The sequence below is a fragment of the Hipposideros armiger genome, unplaced genomic scaffold (assembly GCF_001890085.2).
Source record: "Hipposideros armiger isolate ML-2016 unplaced genomic scaffold, ASM189008v1 scaffold_271, whole genome shotgun sequence".
In the NCBI taxonomy this organism is placed as follows: Eukaryota; Metazoa; Chordata; class Mammalia; order Chiroptera; family Hipposideridae; genus Hipposideros; species Hipposideros armiger.
In genome coordinates this window covers 919,969-936,047 of record NW_017731621.1, presented here as the reverse complement: position 1 = coordinate 936,047, position 16,079 = coordinate 919,969, and the positions used below count along the sequence as shown (strand labels likewise).

General features: G+C 49.8%; 1 protein-coding gene across 1 annotated transcript in view; it reads left to right on the top strand.

The window, feature by feature from the left end:
• PROSER2 (proline and serine rich 2) overlaps positions 1-5,646 on the top strand; it is a 49,731-nt gene extending 44,085 nt beyond the window's left edge. Inside the window, exons 3-4 of the mRNA XM_019656993.1 lie at positions 736-988; positions 2,681-5,646. Coding sequence (XP_019512538.1) covers positions 736-988; positions 2,681-3,714 — 1,287 coding nt within the window. The 3' untranslated portion in view covers positions 3,715-5,646. The remainder of the gene's footprint in view (positions 1-735; positions 989-2,680) is intronic.
• The last annotated feature ends 10,433 nt before the right edge of the window (positions 5,647-16,079 follow it).

Below are 16,079 nucleotides of genomic sequence, written 5' to 3'. Positions count from 1 at the left end.
AGTACTCAGGGGGGCCCTCCAATACTTGGGGGAGCCCTCCAGTACTTGGGGGAGCTCAAGTACTCAGGGGGCCATCCAGTATTCAGGGGCCTACAGTACTCAGCAGGTTGATTATTGGCTTTCCCTACCGCTGAGTAAAACTCACCTTTCTTGGGTCTTCTGAGTCAGTTACACCTGTCCTGCTGTCTTAACTTCCCAATTTTTGTTGCTGTCATCTCTTTTCCTATTATTTTTGTCTTTGTGATTTGTGCCTTTAAAAAAATAATAAATCCCATTATTGTTTTAGTAAGGTTTCTGGAGGAAGAAATCAATATATGATCTCTGGTTAATCATCTTTAACCAGAGATTTCCCATGATGCTCTCATGGGAAAAGTAAGTGTGTCTGAGAGCAGAGCAGTAAGTCGCCAACAGCCTTCACGGGGAAGCCTTGAAGGGGCATTGCTTTCTCATCCTCAACTTGGGGAACCGCGAGGCTAGCGCTGATAATAGGGTCTATATCCTTCTCTTCTACACCTATTGACAGCCTTCGTTTTCATGCAGGTAAAGGGGTGAGAGACACATGGGCACGGGTTTGTCCGTGAGGTAACCTGAATGGCAGACCTCCCCATGTGGGAAGTCTTAGCGTGTGTGAACCCTACCCTGGGCTCTGTATTGATTCCGACGTGGCCATGGTCCTTTCTCTTCAGCAAAACCACTCTTTGTTTTACCTCCTCCACCCCCAAACCTACTGTATAGGACGATGAGAGCCTGAAGTTTCTCACACATGAGGAAAAAGATGTCATTCTCTTCTTTGAAGAGACTATTGATTCCCTGGAGGATGACTTAGAGGAGCAAGTGCTGTGTGACAGCAGGGTACGCTGCCTTTCCCCACGCTCTCTGGAAGGGAGCGCTTCCAATCACTCGGAGCCAGAGGATGTCATCGACCTCGTGCCGCCAGGACGTGCGGCCAGGGAGCCGGAGTGCCTTCCGGATGTGACTGAGGCAGCAGGTGAGGAGGGAAGCACGGGTCCCCGCCCTCCGCCCGGGCTGGTAGTGTTTCATGAGACACCAGCACTGTCCTCCACTGCAGTGTCCTGGCTCTGCCCTGTGGGGATGATGAGGTCAGCACAGGGCAGGAGCATCCTCTTCAGTTCATCCAGCCAAAGAGATGCTTTCTTAGCATATTAGGATGACAACACAGGAAGGAAAATTCCCAGAGGGCTAGGGCAAGAATTAAGAATGAAACTAATTGAGCAGACAGATAGATTACATATAGAGAGAGATATAGATATATAAATAAAAGAAAATTGGAAATGGCTTTCAGGTAACAATTCATTCGATAAAGAAAACATACAAGGTACTTGTATTTTAGCCCTTGACGTTTTTAAATTTCAATTTTTGTGCAAGCTTATATAGCCTTATTTCTATAACATGACTTTCCAAGGTGGGAATATTAGAACCAAAAAGTCAGCTGGTTCAGGAAAACAGGAAAAGATCAGGATAAAACTTCAGCTCGGCCTGTGCTCGGTACCTTTGCTTGAGTGCAGGCGGTGTGAGAGGAGCGGTGTGCTCTCTGCCCAGCAAGCCCTGTGATGGCATGGAGGACAAGGAGAAATCTGTCTTCCTATTTGATTTCCTATTTGGAAATAAATATGGTCAAGGGGAGAAGGCTTGGAACAGATGAGGAAAAAACCAAAGGGAAAATATCTTTGCCTTGGTGATTACGAAGTACTGCCATTTGTCATGAGCCTCCAGAAATGTTGTTTTCCTTATTTGTAAGCAAGGCTGTGTATTACACAGAGCTTCACATACTGTGGTTATGGATTCCAAAATGGAGCTTAGTTTGCAGCCATCTCTTCAAAGAAGAGCCTTAATGTGAATTTCCCGTTTTTGTCACACTTCTTTGAAGTATAGTTCCTAAAATTAATTTGAACTAGCTGATCCTTTTAAAATGTCAGATCATATAACTGTGCCAAGGAAAACACAGTTTGAAAGTCAGCCACCTTGCCCCTGAATTTTCTAACATGACATTTTCATGACAGTTTTAAGTGCCTGCTCTGTGGCAGGTGTTGTGTGAGATTCTGCGAATACAAAGATACATATGATAATAAATGGCCCACGGTTTTGCAGCAGGAGACAGGTGTATAAACACAAGTGCAGGCAAGTGCTGGGTGACCTGCGATCGATGTGTATTACGGATATAGTGAAGGCTCCAAGGCTGGCGCATTCAGTCCCACCTGGGGCTGAGGAGCATTTTGTTTCATGGAGGAAAGTGACCCGTCCAACAGTCCTTCACCTAGAAAGGACCGATGGAGCTGTTGGTGCGTGCCACACACCCTTCCCAGCCTCCATTTCCCGTTTGTAAATCCCCTCATAAGTTACTATTTCCTCCTGTTTATGCCTCAGAGGAAGGGTCCTTAGAAGCCTGCTTTTACCATTAGCTTCCCAGGTACTGGCAGGCCCTGTCAGACTTGCCAGCTTCTCACCATCCGTTCCCATCCCGTGGTTATGAGAATCATGTCCTGCGTTCTCTGTCAGGAGTCCAGGGGACAGGGATAGAGGGGTGTAGCTTACAGGAGGTTCTGTGGATGTTGGCGGCATTGTGTGCCTTTGAGGCCCTTCTCAATTCAGCGAAAGGCAATGCCATGCCTTTATTTTTCCATAAGGTGGGTAGCTGATGGGTCTTCTCCCTACTTCTTAGGGGCCAAACCTGTGGGAGAGGAAGACACTCCTGTCCCTCAGTGCGGGACACAAGATACGGAGGCTTGTCCCCCGCCAGAGGGCACCGTTCCGGTTCCCGAGGCTCTTCCTCGACCGCCCTCCCTGCCCGTCACAGCGGCGCCAGCCCATCCCAGGAAAGAGCTGCTGTCTCCTCCTCCTGCCGAGCACCCAAAACTGCCGCGCTCGGTTCCAACCCCACTTGTTATCGCCCAGAAGATGTCTGAGAAGTTGGCAGGAAATGAAGCGCTTTCGCCCACATCGCCCTCGAAGGAGGGCAGGCCTGGGGAATGGAGGACACTGACTTCCGTGGGCCCCGGGAACGGAGAGCACTCGCTGTGGCCCAGACACACGGCGCAGCCCGCGCCCAAGACGCACCGCTTCCCGAGCAACATCAGCGTGACCAACAGCGCGGGGCGCGAATTCAACAAAACCATCTCCAAGGCGGCGGTGAACGTGCAGGAGCGCAAAGCCCGGGTCCTGGCCAACATTAACGGCGTCTCTTTCTTCTCCATGGGAGAGTCGGAGGACCGGGCCCCAAAGAGCGATGTCCCTGAGCCTAGGAGAAGCGCCTCTCCGGAGCCGGGGGCGCGTGACCAGAGCAGGCCAGGCTCCGTCCAGGAAGCTGTGTCCGCGCGCGCAGGAGGGCAGCCCAGCACTCAGCAGTCCAGAGGGGTGCAGACAGAGCTGTCCCCACCGCTGGCCAACGGCTTCCAGAGCGTCCACGACGTCCTCAAGAGTGAGCGCAGTGCCTTTGTCTCGACTGGGAAAACTATCACCATCCGCCCTGACGCCGCTCACGCCAGTAAACTTGCGCGCCAGAACGCCAGCAAGAGCCTGTACGAGCACTGGCAGGCAGACTGCAGCCAACACGCCAGGAAGCGGTCGGGCTCGCTGCCCAGGGCCGTGGGGTTCCGACCCCAGGGCATCACCGTGCAGTTTGCTGGCCGGGGCTCCACGGAGGAAGCCCGCCGGGAGGCCCTGCGGAAGCTCGGCCTGCTGAAGGAGACCTTGTGATGGAGAATCGCGGGGGCTGCGGAGGGGGACGGCCAGACCTGCCTGGCCTAAAATGGCTGTGCGCATGAAAAGAGCAGTTGTGACAGCTCCAACGGCTGTGCCCCGGTGAGGACTAGCGATGACAGGCTCCAGGACTCAGCGGTCTGGGCTGGGTGCGTGCTGGCTGCCCCACTGCCAGCCCACCTCTGAGCTGGGGTGTCCTATAAATGAGGGCCCGGCCCCGTATTTGTCTCCCTTTCTCCGAGAGCTCAGAGAATTGCCTTGAAGACCTATAGGTTCCTATGATTTGTAACTGCGATCTACAGTTTGGATTTAGGAGGAGGGGGCCTGAGTCTGGTTTGTTATCCTTGAGTCTGTAATGTAGCCTTTCATCCCACGCACATCGCATGAAAGCCAGGTTAGGTCTCTTCCGCTCATTTCTCTAAGAAAGGAATTTCCCCTCCTTGTCTAAGAAAATAAAAAAGCAGTGCGTGTTAAATTTTTATAGTGTCTTAAAATACTCGTTTGGTTTTTTGTTTGTTTTGGAAGGAGATGGTATGTCAGCCCTAGATATGCCTTTGTATCTTGTTGTAATTTGGTTTGCCCAGTTCTTTTTCTTGAAAATTGAAATGAATCCTTTAGAATATGATTTACTATAATTTTGAGTTACGGGAGTAGAATTTAAAAGTTCAGTTTGGAAAAGGTGGTAATTTTTAAAAAGCAAGCCTCATCAGACTACAGGGTCTGTGTTACTGGGAGATATGTGTATGAGCGTGTGTTGTGTACATACGTGTACATAATAGAAACATGCTAACATACACATATATAGGTATTGTGTGTGTACATTCATTATTACATATATATAAACTTTTGAAAACCCTCTATTCTTAACAGACATAGCCATCTCAGCTTTGGGACGGATGACACAGAAATTGTTACTTCCTAAAATGGAAGTCTTTTAAGGACACATTTCCACAATAGTTCGGTGAACCCAAGAACTTCTTCCCTCTGAAATTTGTGTTCTGTTCCCAATTAAAGTAGTATTCCAAGTAAGCAAGATAGTTCCTTTTTTAGTGACGAACACTTTTAAAGATTGAATTTATCACCTAATTTTAACCTGATTTTAATGCATCGCCTAATTTTAACCTAATTTTAATTTATGGCCTAATTTTAGTTTCACGAGTTCCAAGGTAGCTCATAAACAGGAGGGAATGAAAGACCCTACAGACCCGCTGGGTTCCAGGAGGAAGCTCTCAGGATTCATTTAAAAGGGAAAAAACAGCGAACTAGGTGACACAGCATGAAAAGAACTGGTTTTCTCCCAGACTACACGCTGAGCTGTAGCCACAAGCATTATTATCAAAACTATTTAAGGCTGGAGTCTTAAACCTCTAAAAATAGACTGGAAAGGGCCACACTTAGATGTCACACCCTTTTGTTATTATCCCGCAGCCACTGTCACAGAATCTGCCCCTTTCCTGTTGAGTATTATTTAAATTCAGACTTTTAAATGTGCTGTGAAGGATGTTTTTCATAGTGTTCAATTTGCCTTGTAAGTTAGTGAAATGATTGTAATGTTTTCCTTAGCCCTATAATAGTTAGTGTCTTGTGCAGCCCTTGTCCTCCTGAAATAATCTCATAGATGCTTGGTAGTCTTCATTTAAATAGGTGCTTTGACTTAATAGGTTTTAAAAGTGGTTTTTATTTTACTCCTGTTTATACTGAATTTGGTTAAAGGGTTCCTGAGGGCTGTATTACCTTTTCACAAAGCGAAATGCCATACAGTGTTTAAAAATAGAGTCTTGATATGGCTGACATTTTAAATATCCTTTATGTATGCGGATTATTTCTTTTTATCTTGTCTATGACTTCATTGTGATTAAGGTGAACTTGACTATACATAGTATATTCTCATAATGACATTTTTGAAAAATAAATTGAAATTTATCTTAAGTGCAGACTATAACTCTGGTCATTTTTTTTTGTGCCCAAAACCCTAGTGATTAAAGCCATACATTTTGTACAAAGTTCAAATTACCTGTCTGTGTAGGTATCACGTTAACAGGAACATCTAGTTTGCCGAGGGGCATTAGCTTCCTGCCATAACTACGTGATAGGACATTCTTCAAGGGTCACTTGCCTTCAAGGGAATTTGAGGGACATATTTCAAAGCAAAATTGCAATGAAAAGCCAAGATGAATTCTAAGTGCCCAGTTGTTTTTTTTCCTTTTCAAGTGATACTTGTAAATCAGTCTCCATTTTTATGAAACTCTTTATCTTCATACTTAAAATCAGGGGGAAAATTGTCCTTTGCTTTGAGGACGGTGTGTACAATGGCCCAGCTGGAGTATCATCTGCAGTCACCAGGGTCACGATGTCTGTCCATATCTCCTCCTCTGCCTCCCTGTACTTGGCTGCCAGTGAGCAGACATGTTGGCCTTAGCTTTCCTCTCCCAGCTCACATTCTCCGATCGTGAGGCTGTTGAGAGAGGCGCAGGTACGGGTCCCTGGGATGGAGTCTCTGAGCCTCTCAGCATGCCCACAGCACAGGGCCCAGCCCGAGCTGTGTGCTGGCCCCTTGTCCCGGCTTTGACAATAGCGGGTTCTTCCCTCAGAATCCCTGACGGGGGACTCCCCATGTAGACTCCCCATTTGAAACAGAGCTTCGTGGAGTTGATAAAAAAAACCCCTTAGACCTGAATCACAAATGTATTCTCTTCATTAAATTCCCACAGCTCTGGCGACGTGGAATTTGACCTTTCAGAGGATTTGGTGGGGGTGTTTTTTGTACAGGAGATCTAAGAAATCAGTTCTTTATGTTTATTCAAGAGGACTGAAGAGAGAGGACTAAGATAAACATGAAAACAATTTACTCTTATCAAGAAGCTCGTAACTGCTGTGCCGTTTTCCTAATGGAGGTGGCAGAATGAGGCACTGTTTCTCTCTGAGTGTATTTGATCCCCCTCACAAGACCAGCTTATACTATTTTCCCCTAAACGGCTCCCATGGGTTCTTAAATGTTTGCGCCAAATCCCTGTGTTGGCTTGTTTTCTGTTTTTTCTTACCTCCCCCACCTGTGGCCTCTGACCCCCCGCACTCCTGGGTGGCAGGAAAAAGGGGAGGCGTGTGGGGAAACGCTCATGTTTTCATTGAAATGACAAGTCACCAAACAGGTTTTGTTTCTTCTCATCACAACAAGGCTTTTCCCCTGCTTTAAAGTATGGGGAACAAGTTCCATATCCTTTTCTAATCTACTCGCTGGACAAGTCCTGCTGTCAGCTATCAGAGAAAAGAGAAGGCAGAGCTCTGTGCGGCCCATGTCCTGGGAAAACTAGGACTCTGGGACTGACTCTGAAATCCAGGCCCTCCGAGGGCCCCTGGCCTCATCCCCTCAGGCGGCTGCTTCCCTCCCCCACGGATGGTGACTCGAGCTTACTCCCTGTCTCACACTTGGCAGCATAAAAACGGTCAGCCTTTATGTATGATGGTTGCAGTGCTTCTAAAATGTCTCTTTATTCAAAAAGTAACAAAACTCTTTCCTACACATTCCGGATTCATGAAACTTAAGAAATGCCCATCACTGCTGTCAGCAGCAGGCTCACTCCCTCTGGCTGTGGCCCTGCTGGGGGTCCCACCGAGGCCCCAGGAGCCGGGCAGAGCCCGCACGGCCCAGTACCATCACGTCCGCCTGTCCACATGGTTCGGTCAAGAGTGACTTCAGACTTATCTAAACTGTATGAACTTTCCATTCAACAGTGAGCTCTAAGGGGGAACGTGGTGGTTGCCAGAAATGACCTGGAAAGCCTCAATGGCAAATGCAGTATTCTCCTACCTGGGGTGAGCCACAAGTCACCCTAGGGAGCAGGAGGTGGGAGCAGGACCCACCCCTTCGGAGAGAAGGGAGCGATCCTGGGACGCTTTCCACCTCCTGATTCCTTGGCAGTCCCCTAGGTCTGTCTGCCACGGCCCCTCACAGGTCCCTCTGCTCTGGACACACTGGGATCTAGAACAAGGTTGAGGCAGGAGGAACCCTCCCAGCCTCATGGGCTGAGTTCAGTGCAGGCTTTCCTGATTCCCGCGGCTGCCTCTGGATCCTTGAGGCCAGCTATGTTCCCAGCTGGACACGGCTTCTGAGGTTCAGGGAACTTTTCAAAGGGGAAACCCCCCCAGTTTTGAGGAAGGCCTTAGGGCCTCCTTTCTGGGTGCTGGGGCTGCTAGCTTGGTGGCTTAGGTTCAGACTCTGTGATCATCCTCCTGCCCACAGTAAAGGTGGCAGCTGTGATAGTCCGGCCCGGGCGGAAAGCTGGGCTTAATGGAACTCAGTCATTGATAAACAGGTCACACTTCATAAACTGAGTATTTGTGTGTGAAGCAGAGCTGCCAAGGGGAGTCACCTAAGTTCTGGAAATACTTTAAAGGGGTGGGGCTGCACGAACAAGGACTCCATGTGGCAGGCTTGAAGGGCTCCCAGAACAACGAGTTCCGTGCACGTGCGTGCATACTTCACATGCCTGCACACCTGTTCCTTAGGTGACTGCACGGTTTCCATCCTCGGCATTCCTGACTCCTTTTGTGTGGCAGGCTCCCCCTGAACAGGAGGCCTGTGCTACTCAGGTCCCTGCAGCCTTTACAGAATTATGTAATTTCTCCTAGAACCCACATCACTGACAAGTTGCTGGGATGGCGCTGCTACAAGGTTCTGTTCGGCTTCCAGCCAGCTCTCCTGTTGCCCAACCGTTTCCTGGTCTATGAACTAGGATTGAATTGATCCTTTTACTTGACCATTTGTTTGGTGTCTAAGCATTTTGAACTTGAGGGAAAGAAGCTCTGTCGTGTGAAGACCATTTCAAAGTGAGAAGGTTCCAGAGGGGTCCTCCCGGGCAGGGCATGCTGTGACAGCCAGGGTGCCCACTTTGCCTTCCTGGGCCTTGCTTTCCCAGCTCCGAGCGCGGGTCACACTCGGCCATGGTCTTCCCAACTCACAATCCACGTGTTTGTGAAACTTAATAAAGCTCTTTATTTTTCAGTTCAATCTTAAAGGCCCAAGGATTTGAATTAAAATGTTCCTAGTGTAAAACAGTTGTTTGAAATTTGTCTTCTTTTGTGAAGTTTAGGGGGTGAACAAAGTGGGCCTGAATATGACAACGTTCATTAGTTCGTTCGTTCGTTCATTCATTCATTCATTCATTCATTCAGCAAATCATGCGTCCTTCCCACCTGCCACACACGGTGAGTGGTGCTGAATATTACCACTTACTCCTCCTGACGCCCTATCAGTTGGGGCTGTGATGATGAGAAAATGCAGGTTTCTCACCTCTTCACAAGGACCTCTTGGGGGCCACTGGGTCCACACCCTGCTTGCACGTGGTGCAAACTCCCTGCTCCCCGCACCTTCTGTGAAGCGGTGCCAGGCTGCCGCCTTCCAACTGTCCCTCTGAGTGTGTGTGTGGGGCTACCCCTCCTCACGTCGTCCAGACTGTCCTTGTTGCCCTTCTACAGCTTCCCTGGTCTCCCACAGAGTCACCTCCGGTCCTGTCCTCGTGTTCTGCCCCCGCTCACTATGGCTCATCCCTGATCCGTAGTTACATCTCAGCTAACAGGGACCGGGCACTTGTCTTTAGGGATAAGAAGGAAAAATGGGTGAAGACTGTCATTGCAAAGTCAGGCTTGCGGGGAAGAGCGTTCCAATGAGCTGAAAGGAAGCGGGTTGTGTCCCGCGGCCTAAGAAGGGCCCTGCCAGCCGGGAGGGGCTTCCTTGAACCTGCTGCACGTGACCTCTGCCTCGACGGATCCAGTTCAAAGCAGTTCCTTTGGCTCCATCCCCCTCCCGTCCTCAGGCCTTAGTTCTGGAATACCGAACGGCCGGTTATGGTTTCCAACAGCGCCCTGTGCAAAACTCCAACACACACACAGCTCAGTGAGTTCATGGGGGAGATTGGCCAGTCTGCTCCTTGGCAGTTCACTGAAGCCGTGGATGTTACTGGAAAGGCATCCAGGCTTTGTGGCGAGTCCAGGACCTGGCTGCACTAACTGGGAGTGCTCCAAGCAGGGCAAGGCCAAGGGCCACAGCCGACACCAGCCCCAGCCTGGCCTCCTGAGGCCACCGGCTCAGGGTGGGAACACCTCAGGAGGGTGCTGGGGCTAGACTTGACTTCACCATTTTAAATCTCAAGCCACATTTCAGTCACAACACAATTGCAATGCACACTGGTGGTCCCTCTCCAATCACGTCACAAATTATTACAATTCCGCCAATATTTGTGAGTGGCGCTGTTGAAACTTTTGTCTGCATTTTACCGGGATGTACCTGCTTCCAGAGAACTGAGTATCTCCTTGCCTTGGGAGGCTCCACACCTCACCTAGTAATGTTGCTATTGTTAAAATTGTGGTCTTAAAAATGTCTTCAAGGAATAACTACTTTCACTGCCACTTTGGGCAAGATTTTTAAATTGCTCAATTTAATCCTTTAAACCAAGTTTTTTTCTCAGCTCAGTCATTCACCTCAGACAGTCTTGATTCCAAATGGCCATTTGCTATTTCTAGAAATCAGATACACTTTCAAAGGTGTACTTTGCTCTAAGTGCAGTCTGCCCCATCCCAGACTCCACACTGAAAGCTGCAACGCTTTATACGGAGCAGAGACAGCCCAAAGGACTGAGCTTGTCAAACCTGCAAATAAAAAGACTTGAGAGGCTATGAGAGCCGCCCCCAGAGGCTTAAAGGGCTGTCGTAACAGATGATTCTGTGTGGCCACAGAGATTACACGGAGCGGTTTCAGCTCAATATAAGAAATTTTATAGCCTTTAGAGCCGGCTGAAAGGAAGCGCTGTCCAGCCTGAGCCCCGTCTCCTCCCACGGACGTGGGAGCTGAGACGCAAATGCCATGGGAGGGGAAAGCAGCAGGAATTGTACTCAGTGTCACCCCTTCTGATTCTGAGAGCGTGTCGCGGGTTCATATAGAGCAAGCTTTCTCATGATCCCGATCTGAGTCTGAATCCCAGTCCGACGATTGTTCGCTGGGTGACTGAACCTCTCTGAGCCTTGCTTTATTCATCTGGAAAATGGGAGCAAACCATGCTCGCCTCATAAGGTTGTTTATAAGGACTGAATGAGACCCCAACTGTCAAGTATGCCTGGCACACGCCTTCACTGGCATCATCTCATCATCACCACTATCGTTATCACCGTCACCATCATCACTGCCACCAGGATGGCCACACCGTAATTCCTATAGATCCTTCTGGAATGGCCCTGGGTGAGCCCAGCAGCATGGAGGGTAAGAAGGCACCGGCCGAACAGCCTCCTATGACCATGGCCCCATCCCTACATGCCGTCTGGGGGCTACTTCAGTTCCTTCAACAAAGAAGTAAGTTTTAGATTGAAATTCCGCTGCCTCCTGATGAGCAGGGTTTTGCCTCTTTCTAAAAATAGGCCTCCAGGGCTTATTTCCCTGCCCGGAGGCTGGGCAGGTCTGGCTTCCTGCTTATACACACATAAGAGGACTCCCCCATCCATGTTCACACTTTTCCACCTCTCCTTTCCTCTCCCGTCTCAGAGCTGGGTCCTCCCTCCCGAGGCCTCCTCCCAGAGGAGGAAGCGCCCAGCCCAGCCCAGCCCAGCGCCCCGAAGGCTCCAGGGAACACTGGGGGATTGTCCGGCTGGAGCCCCTTGGCCGCCCTGGGGCTGCGGAGGAGGAAGTGCTTATTTTGAGTTACTGGGCTGGCCGGCTGCAGCCCTCAGATTTTCCATCCCACACAGCACTCCCAGCCAGTCCCCGGGAGGGAGGCGCTGGAGCAGAATCTCGAGGAGGGGGTGCCTCCTCAGCCAGAGCTCCCAGGGAGGCCTCTGAGAAGCAGGTGGGATGATCCAGGCCCCAGTTAAACCTGTTTGGGGTCAGGACGTCCCCCAGAATTCCCCGTTCCTTTGTAGCATCACCTCTACCTTCCTCTCCTCCACGTTCTAGATACAGGGGCCCGTAGCTCTTCCTCCAAGTAGCTGCCTCTCGGCTGTGTTGGCCAGAGCCAGTTCTCCTTCCAGAATACACTGGCACACTGTGCCTCCCTCTTTCCCTCCCTCCCAGAACCGTCCTCCTGGTGCCTTCCTCTGCAGCACTACCTCCCCTTCCTCCAACGGGACCCATCCCAGCTTTCCCAGCACCCCTACAGCAGGGGGTTCGGAGGCCACCTGGTACCACTAAGAGAGGGCAGCATTCCAGGGGGAGCCCTGGGCTTAAGGTTCAACCCTAGTTCTCACCACTCGTGTACACCTAAGGGGCTCAGGTGAGAGAAATGGAAAGACTAAATGAGACAATGGATAGGCAAAACTTCTGAGACTGAAAGCGCGGTCAGGTGTAGGACAGTGGTTCTCAAAGGGTGGTCCCCTGGCCAGCAGAATAAACATCATCAGGAAATTTGTTAGAAATGCAAATTAGCAGACTCACCCCAGATGTACTGAATAAACAAGTCCTGAGGTGGGGCAGGAATGAATCCAGTTTTAACAGACCCTCCCTGTGATTCGGATGCTGCTGGGCTCATACACAGAAAACACACCCCTTTTGCTAAGGTGTGCAACCTAAGATGCAGAATAGGGGCCAGACTGTAATATCACGGAGGGAGGGACCACATCCTACTTATCTTTACATCCCCAGTGCCCAGCGGGGCATCTGGCATATAGTAGGTGTTCAATTAATAGCTCTTCCATTGAATAGGTGTGTGCACACTCAAAGAAAACAGTAGCTCAGAAGCTTTACAATGAGTATATGTTACATTTATAATTTAGAAAGCAGATAATCTTATTTGAGGAAGGGCATGGGGAGAGAGCCAGAAATGGACTTGGGCCACTTTCTTGATCCTGCCTTGATGGCTGTGGGGGATGTGATCAGTGGGAGCCCTCGGCGAGACCAGGGGCCTTCACCCACCACTGCAGCCCTGCATCTCCCTGAGAGGTCTCATGCTGGCTGTGATGGCAATGCACTGATTCATCCTATGAGTATTTGGGCACCTACTACATATGTCCCCGAGGCTGAGGCACACGATCCCATCCTCCCAAGCTAGCAGTCCAGGGAGGAGACAAATAAACAAAGTAATTGCAAGAAAGCATGACAGATTGTGAAGGAGAAACATGGAGGTCAAGGCAGAGGAGCAGGGAGCAGTCGGTCAGGAAAAGCTTTTCCAGTGAGAGAAGGTGGCCAAGCTGCCTTGAAGGGTACACGGGTTCATGGGACTGAAAAGGGAGGCAAGTGTTCTAGGAAAAGGCCACAGTCTGTGCAAAGACCCAGAGGCAAGAGGGGACTAAGGCAGTTAGGATGGGCCACACCTGTGAGGTGCAGGCCCTGGAATAAACCTCGCGTGATGCAGAGCCACGAGCAACGGGAACAGTCCCTGCCCACACGGCCTGCAGTCCAGCTGTCACTCAACACACACTCGGGCACCTTTCCAGACATAGGCATACAGCAGAACAGAAACGAGCACTAAACAGACCTACTCTTGAGGAGCTTACATCCTACTGGCAAAGACAGAATCAAACAGGCAGCAAAACCAAGAGCGGTGCTTGGGAGAGGAGTAGGGACAGAATGCCTCACAGGGAGGGTGGCTGGGCCAAGGAAGGGGAAGGTGGTGTCAACACCGGGCAGGTAGAAGTCAGGAGCTTGCCAACTCAACCCTCACGTCACCCCACCCCTCAGGGCTCTGTGACTTCAGCCAGAAGGTTCTAGTATCCTGTTTGCAATCAAAGAAAGGGAGACTCACCAAGCTTTCAGGGGAGGAAGGAACAAGACAGAAGGAGTGCTATGCTATGCTATGCTATGCTACACATAGGATACTATACATACTACACTATACTAATACTGTCCTATGCTACATATTATGCTATATGTGCTATACTATGCTCTACATATGATGCTATACATACTAAACTAATACTGTACTATGCCACACATATACTAGACATACTATACTATATTAACACTGTCCTATGCTACATATTATACTATACATACTATACTATACTATACATATGACACTATACATGCTATACTATACTAAATAGCCTATGCCTGACACACAATCCACACCTATTAAATGTTTGTGGAACTGAGCTAAGGCATCTCCAGCTGAGAATAGGGGCCCTCCCTCTTCTGTTTGGCCTTTGGGACCTGTGAGATTAAAGAAAATATATATATTGGTCTCTGGCCCAGGTTCCTGGCACAGAGCTCTCCAAAAAGGGCACTAGGAGCATCTCCTGTTCTAAAATCTGCTCTTTGACCCCGTCCCTGACAGAGCACTCCTAAACCCTTGTAAATTCTTAAGTAATAAGAACATGAGGAGCATCTTTTGTTTTAAAGAGACGACTCTGGGTGGCTCCTGGATGAGGGCTGGTCCCCAGAAAGACCCAGCCACGATGAGAAGTTTGGGGTTTCAGCCCCCTCCCAATTCCCCAGGAGAGGGGAAAGTTAATCATAGATCATGCTTCCGTGAGGAAGCCAGGTACTGTGTTAATAATTGATCGTGCCTACGTGAGGACGCCTCCATAGGAATCCCAATAGGGGGTTCAGGGAGCTTCCAGGTTGGCGAACACATCCACATGCTGTGAGGGTGACACACTCCAAACTCCACGGGGACAGAAGCTCCTGTACACAGGACCCTCCCAGGCCTCGCCCCATGTCTCTCTTCATCTGGCTGTTCATCTGTATCCTTTACCACGTCCTTTAATAAACTGGTAAACGTAAGTGTCTCCCTGAGCTCTGGGAGCCGCTCCAGTAAATGAATCAACCCAAGGATGGAGTCCTGGGAACCTCCAAGTCGATCAGAAGTTGTGAGTAACCTGGGGACCTACTACACGGGATTGACATTGACATCTGAGTGGGGAGGGGACCACCTCATGGGACTGAGCCCTCAACTTGTGGGATCTGACACCGTCTCCATATAGATAGTGTCAGCACTGAGTTAAATTGTGGGCCACCCAGCGGGTATTGCAGAATTGCCTGGTGTGGAGAAAGCCCCACACAGCTGGTGTCAGCAGTGCTGTGAGTGTGCAGTGGTGTGAGGGGGGAGGCGAGAGCTGAGGTTTCTCCTCACAGAGTGCTATGTTCTGAGAGGGCCTCCTCCAGAGCTCGGTCTCCCTCCGCCCGAGGACCAAAACTGTCCAGGTTAAGTTCAGAGGACATTGCAAATGACAGGGCTGGGGAGGGGTGCCTATGGGTGAAACCACAGCCAGGCTAATGACAGTTAATGGGAGGCTGAAGCCCTGACACCAGCCATACCTGCTGATCTTCTAATGAAAGAGGATGTTTGGTGGGTGTGCCCGCCAGGCTGGTGCCTCTGGTGGCCTTGCCACCAGTTATGAATGGGCCACAACCAGTTATCCTCTGAAATGAGGCTTTGAACAAAACCCACCTCAGATTCACACCTCATTTCTGAAAAAGTGATTGGGAGGGAAGAAGTGCCTTGGGGGAGGCAGTCGGTATAGGGACAATGAAGACGGGCTCTTGGTCTGGCCCTGCCACCACCAAGCTATGCACCCTGGCTCGTCACCTCCCACATCTCAGCTTCCTCACTGACTTAGGGTAGATGAGGCTACGCTATGGTAACAAGTAAACGCCATGATCTTAGTGGCTTAACAAAATAAAAGTCTATTTTACTCAAAGCCACTCTGTGGGTTAGGCAGCCCTCCTCACCATGTGGCTACACCACCAGGAACATGTGGCCTCCAGGGTCCCTGTACCAGGGAAGGAAGAGGCATCTGGAGGGTCTTGTCTGAAAGTGATATTACTCCTACCACACACATCGCCCAGCTGAACTCATCACACGCCACACCCCACCGTGAGAGGGCCTGGAACGCGTCCCCACCCAGGAAGAGGAAACACAGGGAGGATGTGTAGCAGCGCCTTCACCTGCTCGGCTGTGAAATCCATGAATTCATTAATCACATTTTGGGAGGGGCAGCTAATCTTTGCCAGGCATCGTGTTAAGTGTGGAGCTACAAAGATTCCCGGGTGCTCAAGAAGTTCAGTAGGTGAGACGGACAGAAGGATGCAGCAGCAGGTTATTGTGGGAGCAGCAAAGGTGCATCTGACCCAGCCTGGGCAAGGGAGTGGGCAGCGGGTGCAGGTAAGTGTTTAACAACTGACTGAAAAACCACGTATGCATACTCATACATACAGGTATCTACCATAAACTTGACTGATGTAAAGCACGTGTAACTCACAATTTACAAATAATGCTAACATATTCAATACTTGGCACTGTAAACTCCACGTAGCCATTGATTCTCACAGAATGTTTTCAGTGACTTTTGCCAAACCTAGTATTCAACCATGGTTTGACAAACGGACTTGCGTCAGAACCAGCCCTTCTCTCAATAAATTTATCGTCCTTAAATCTGATACA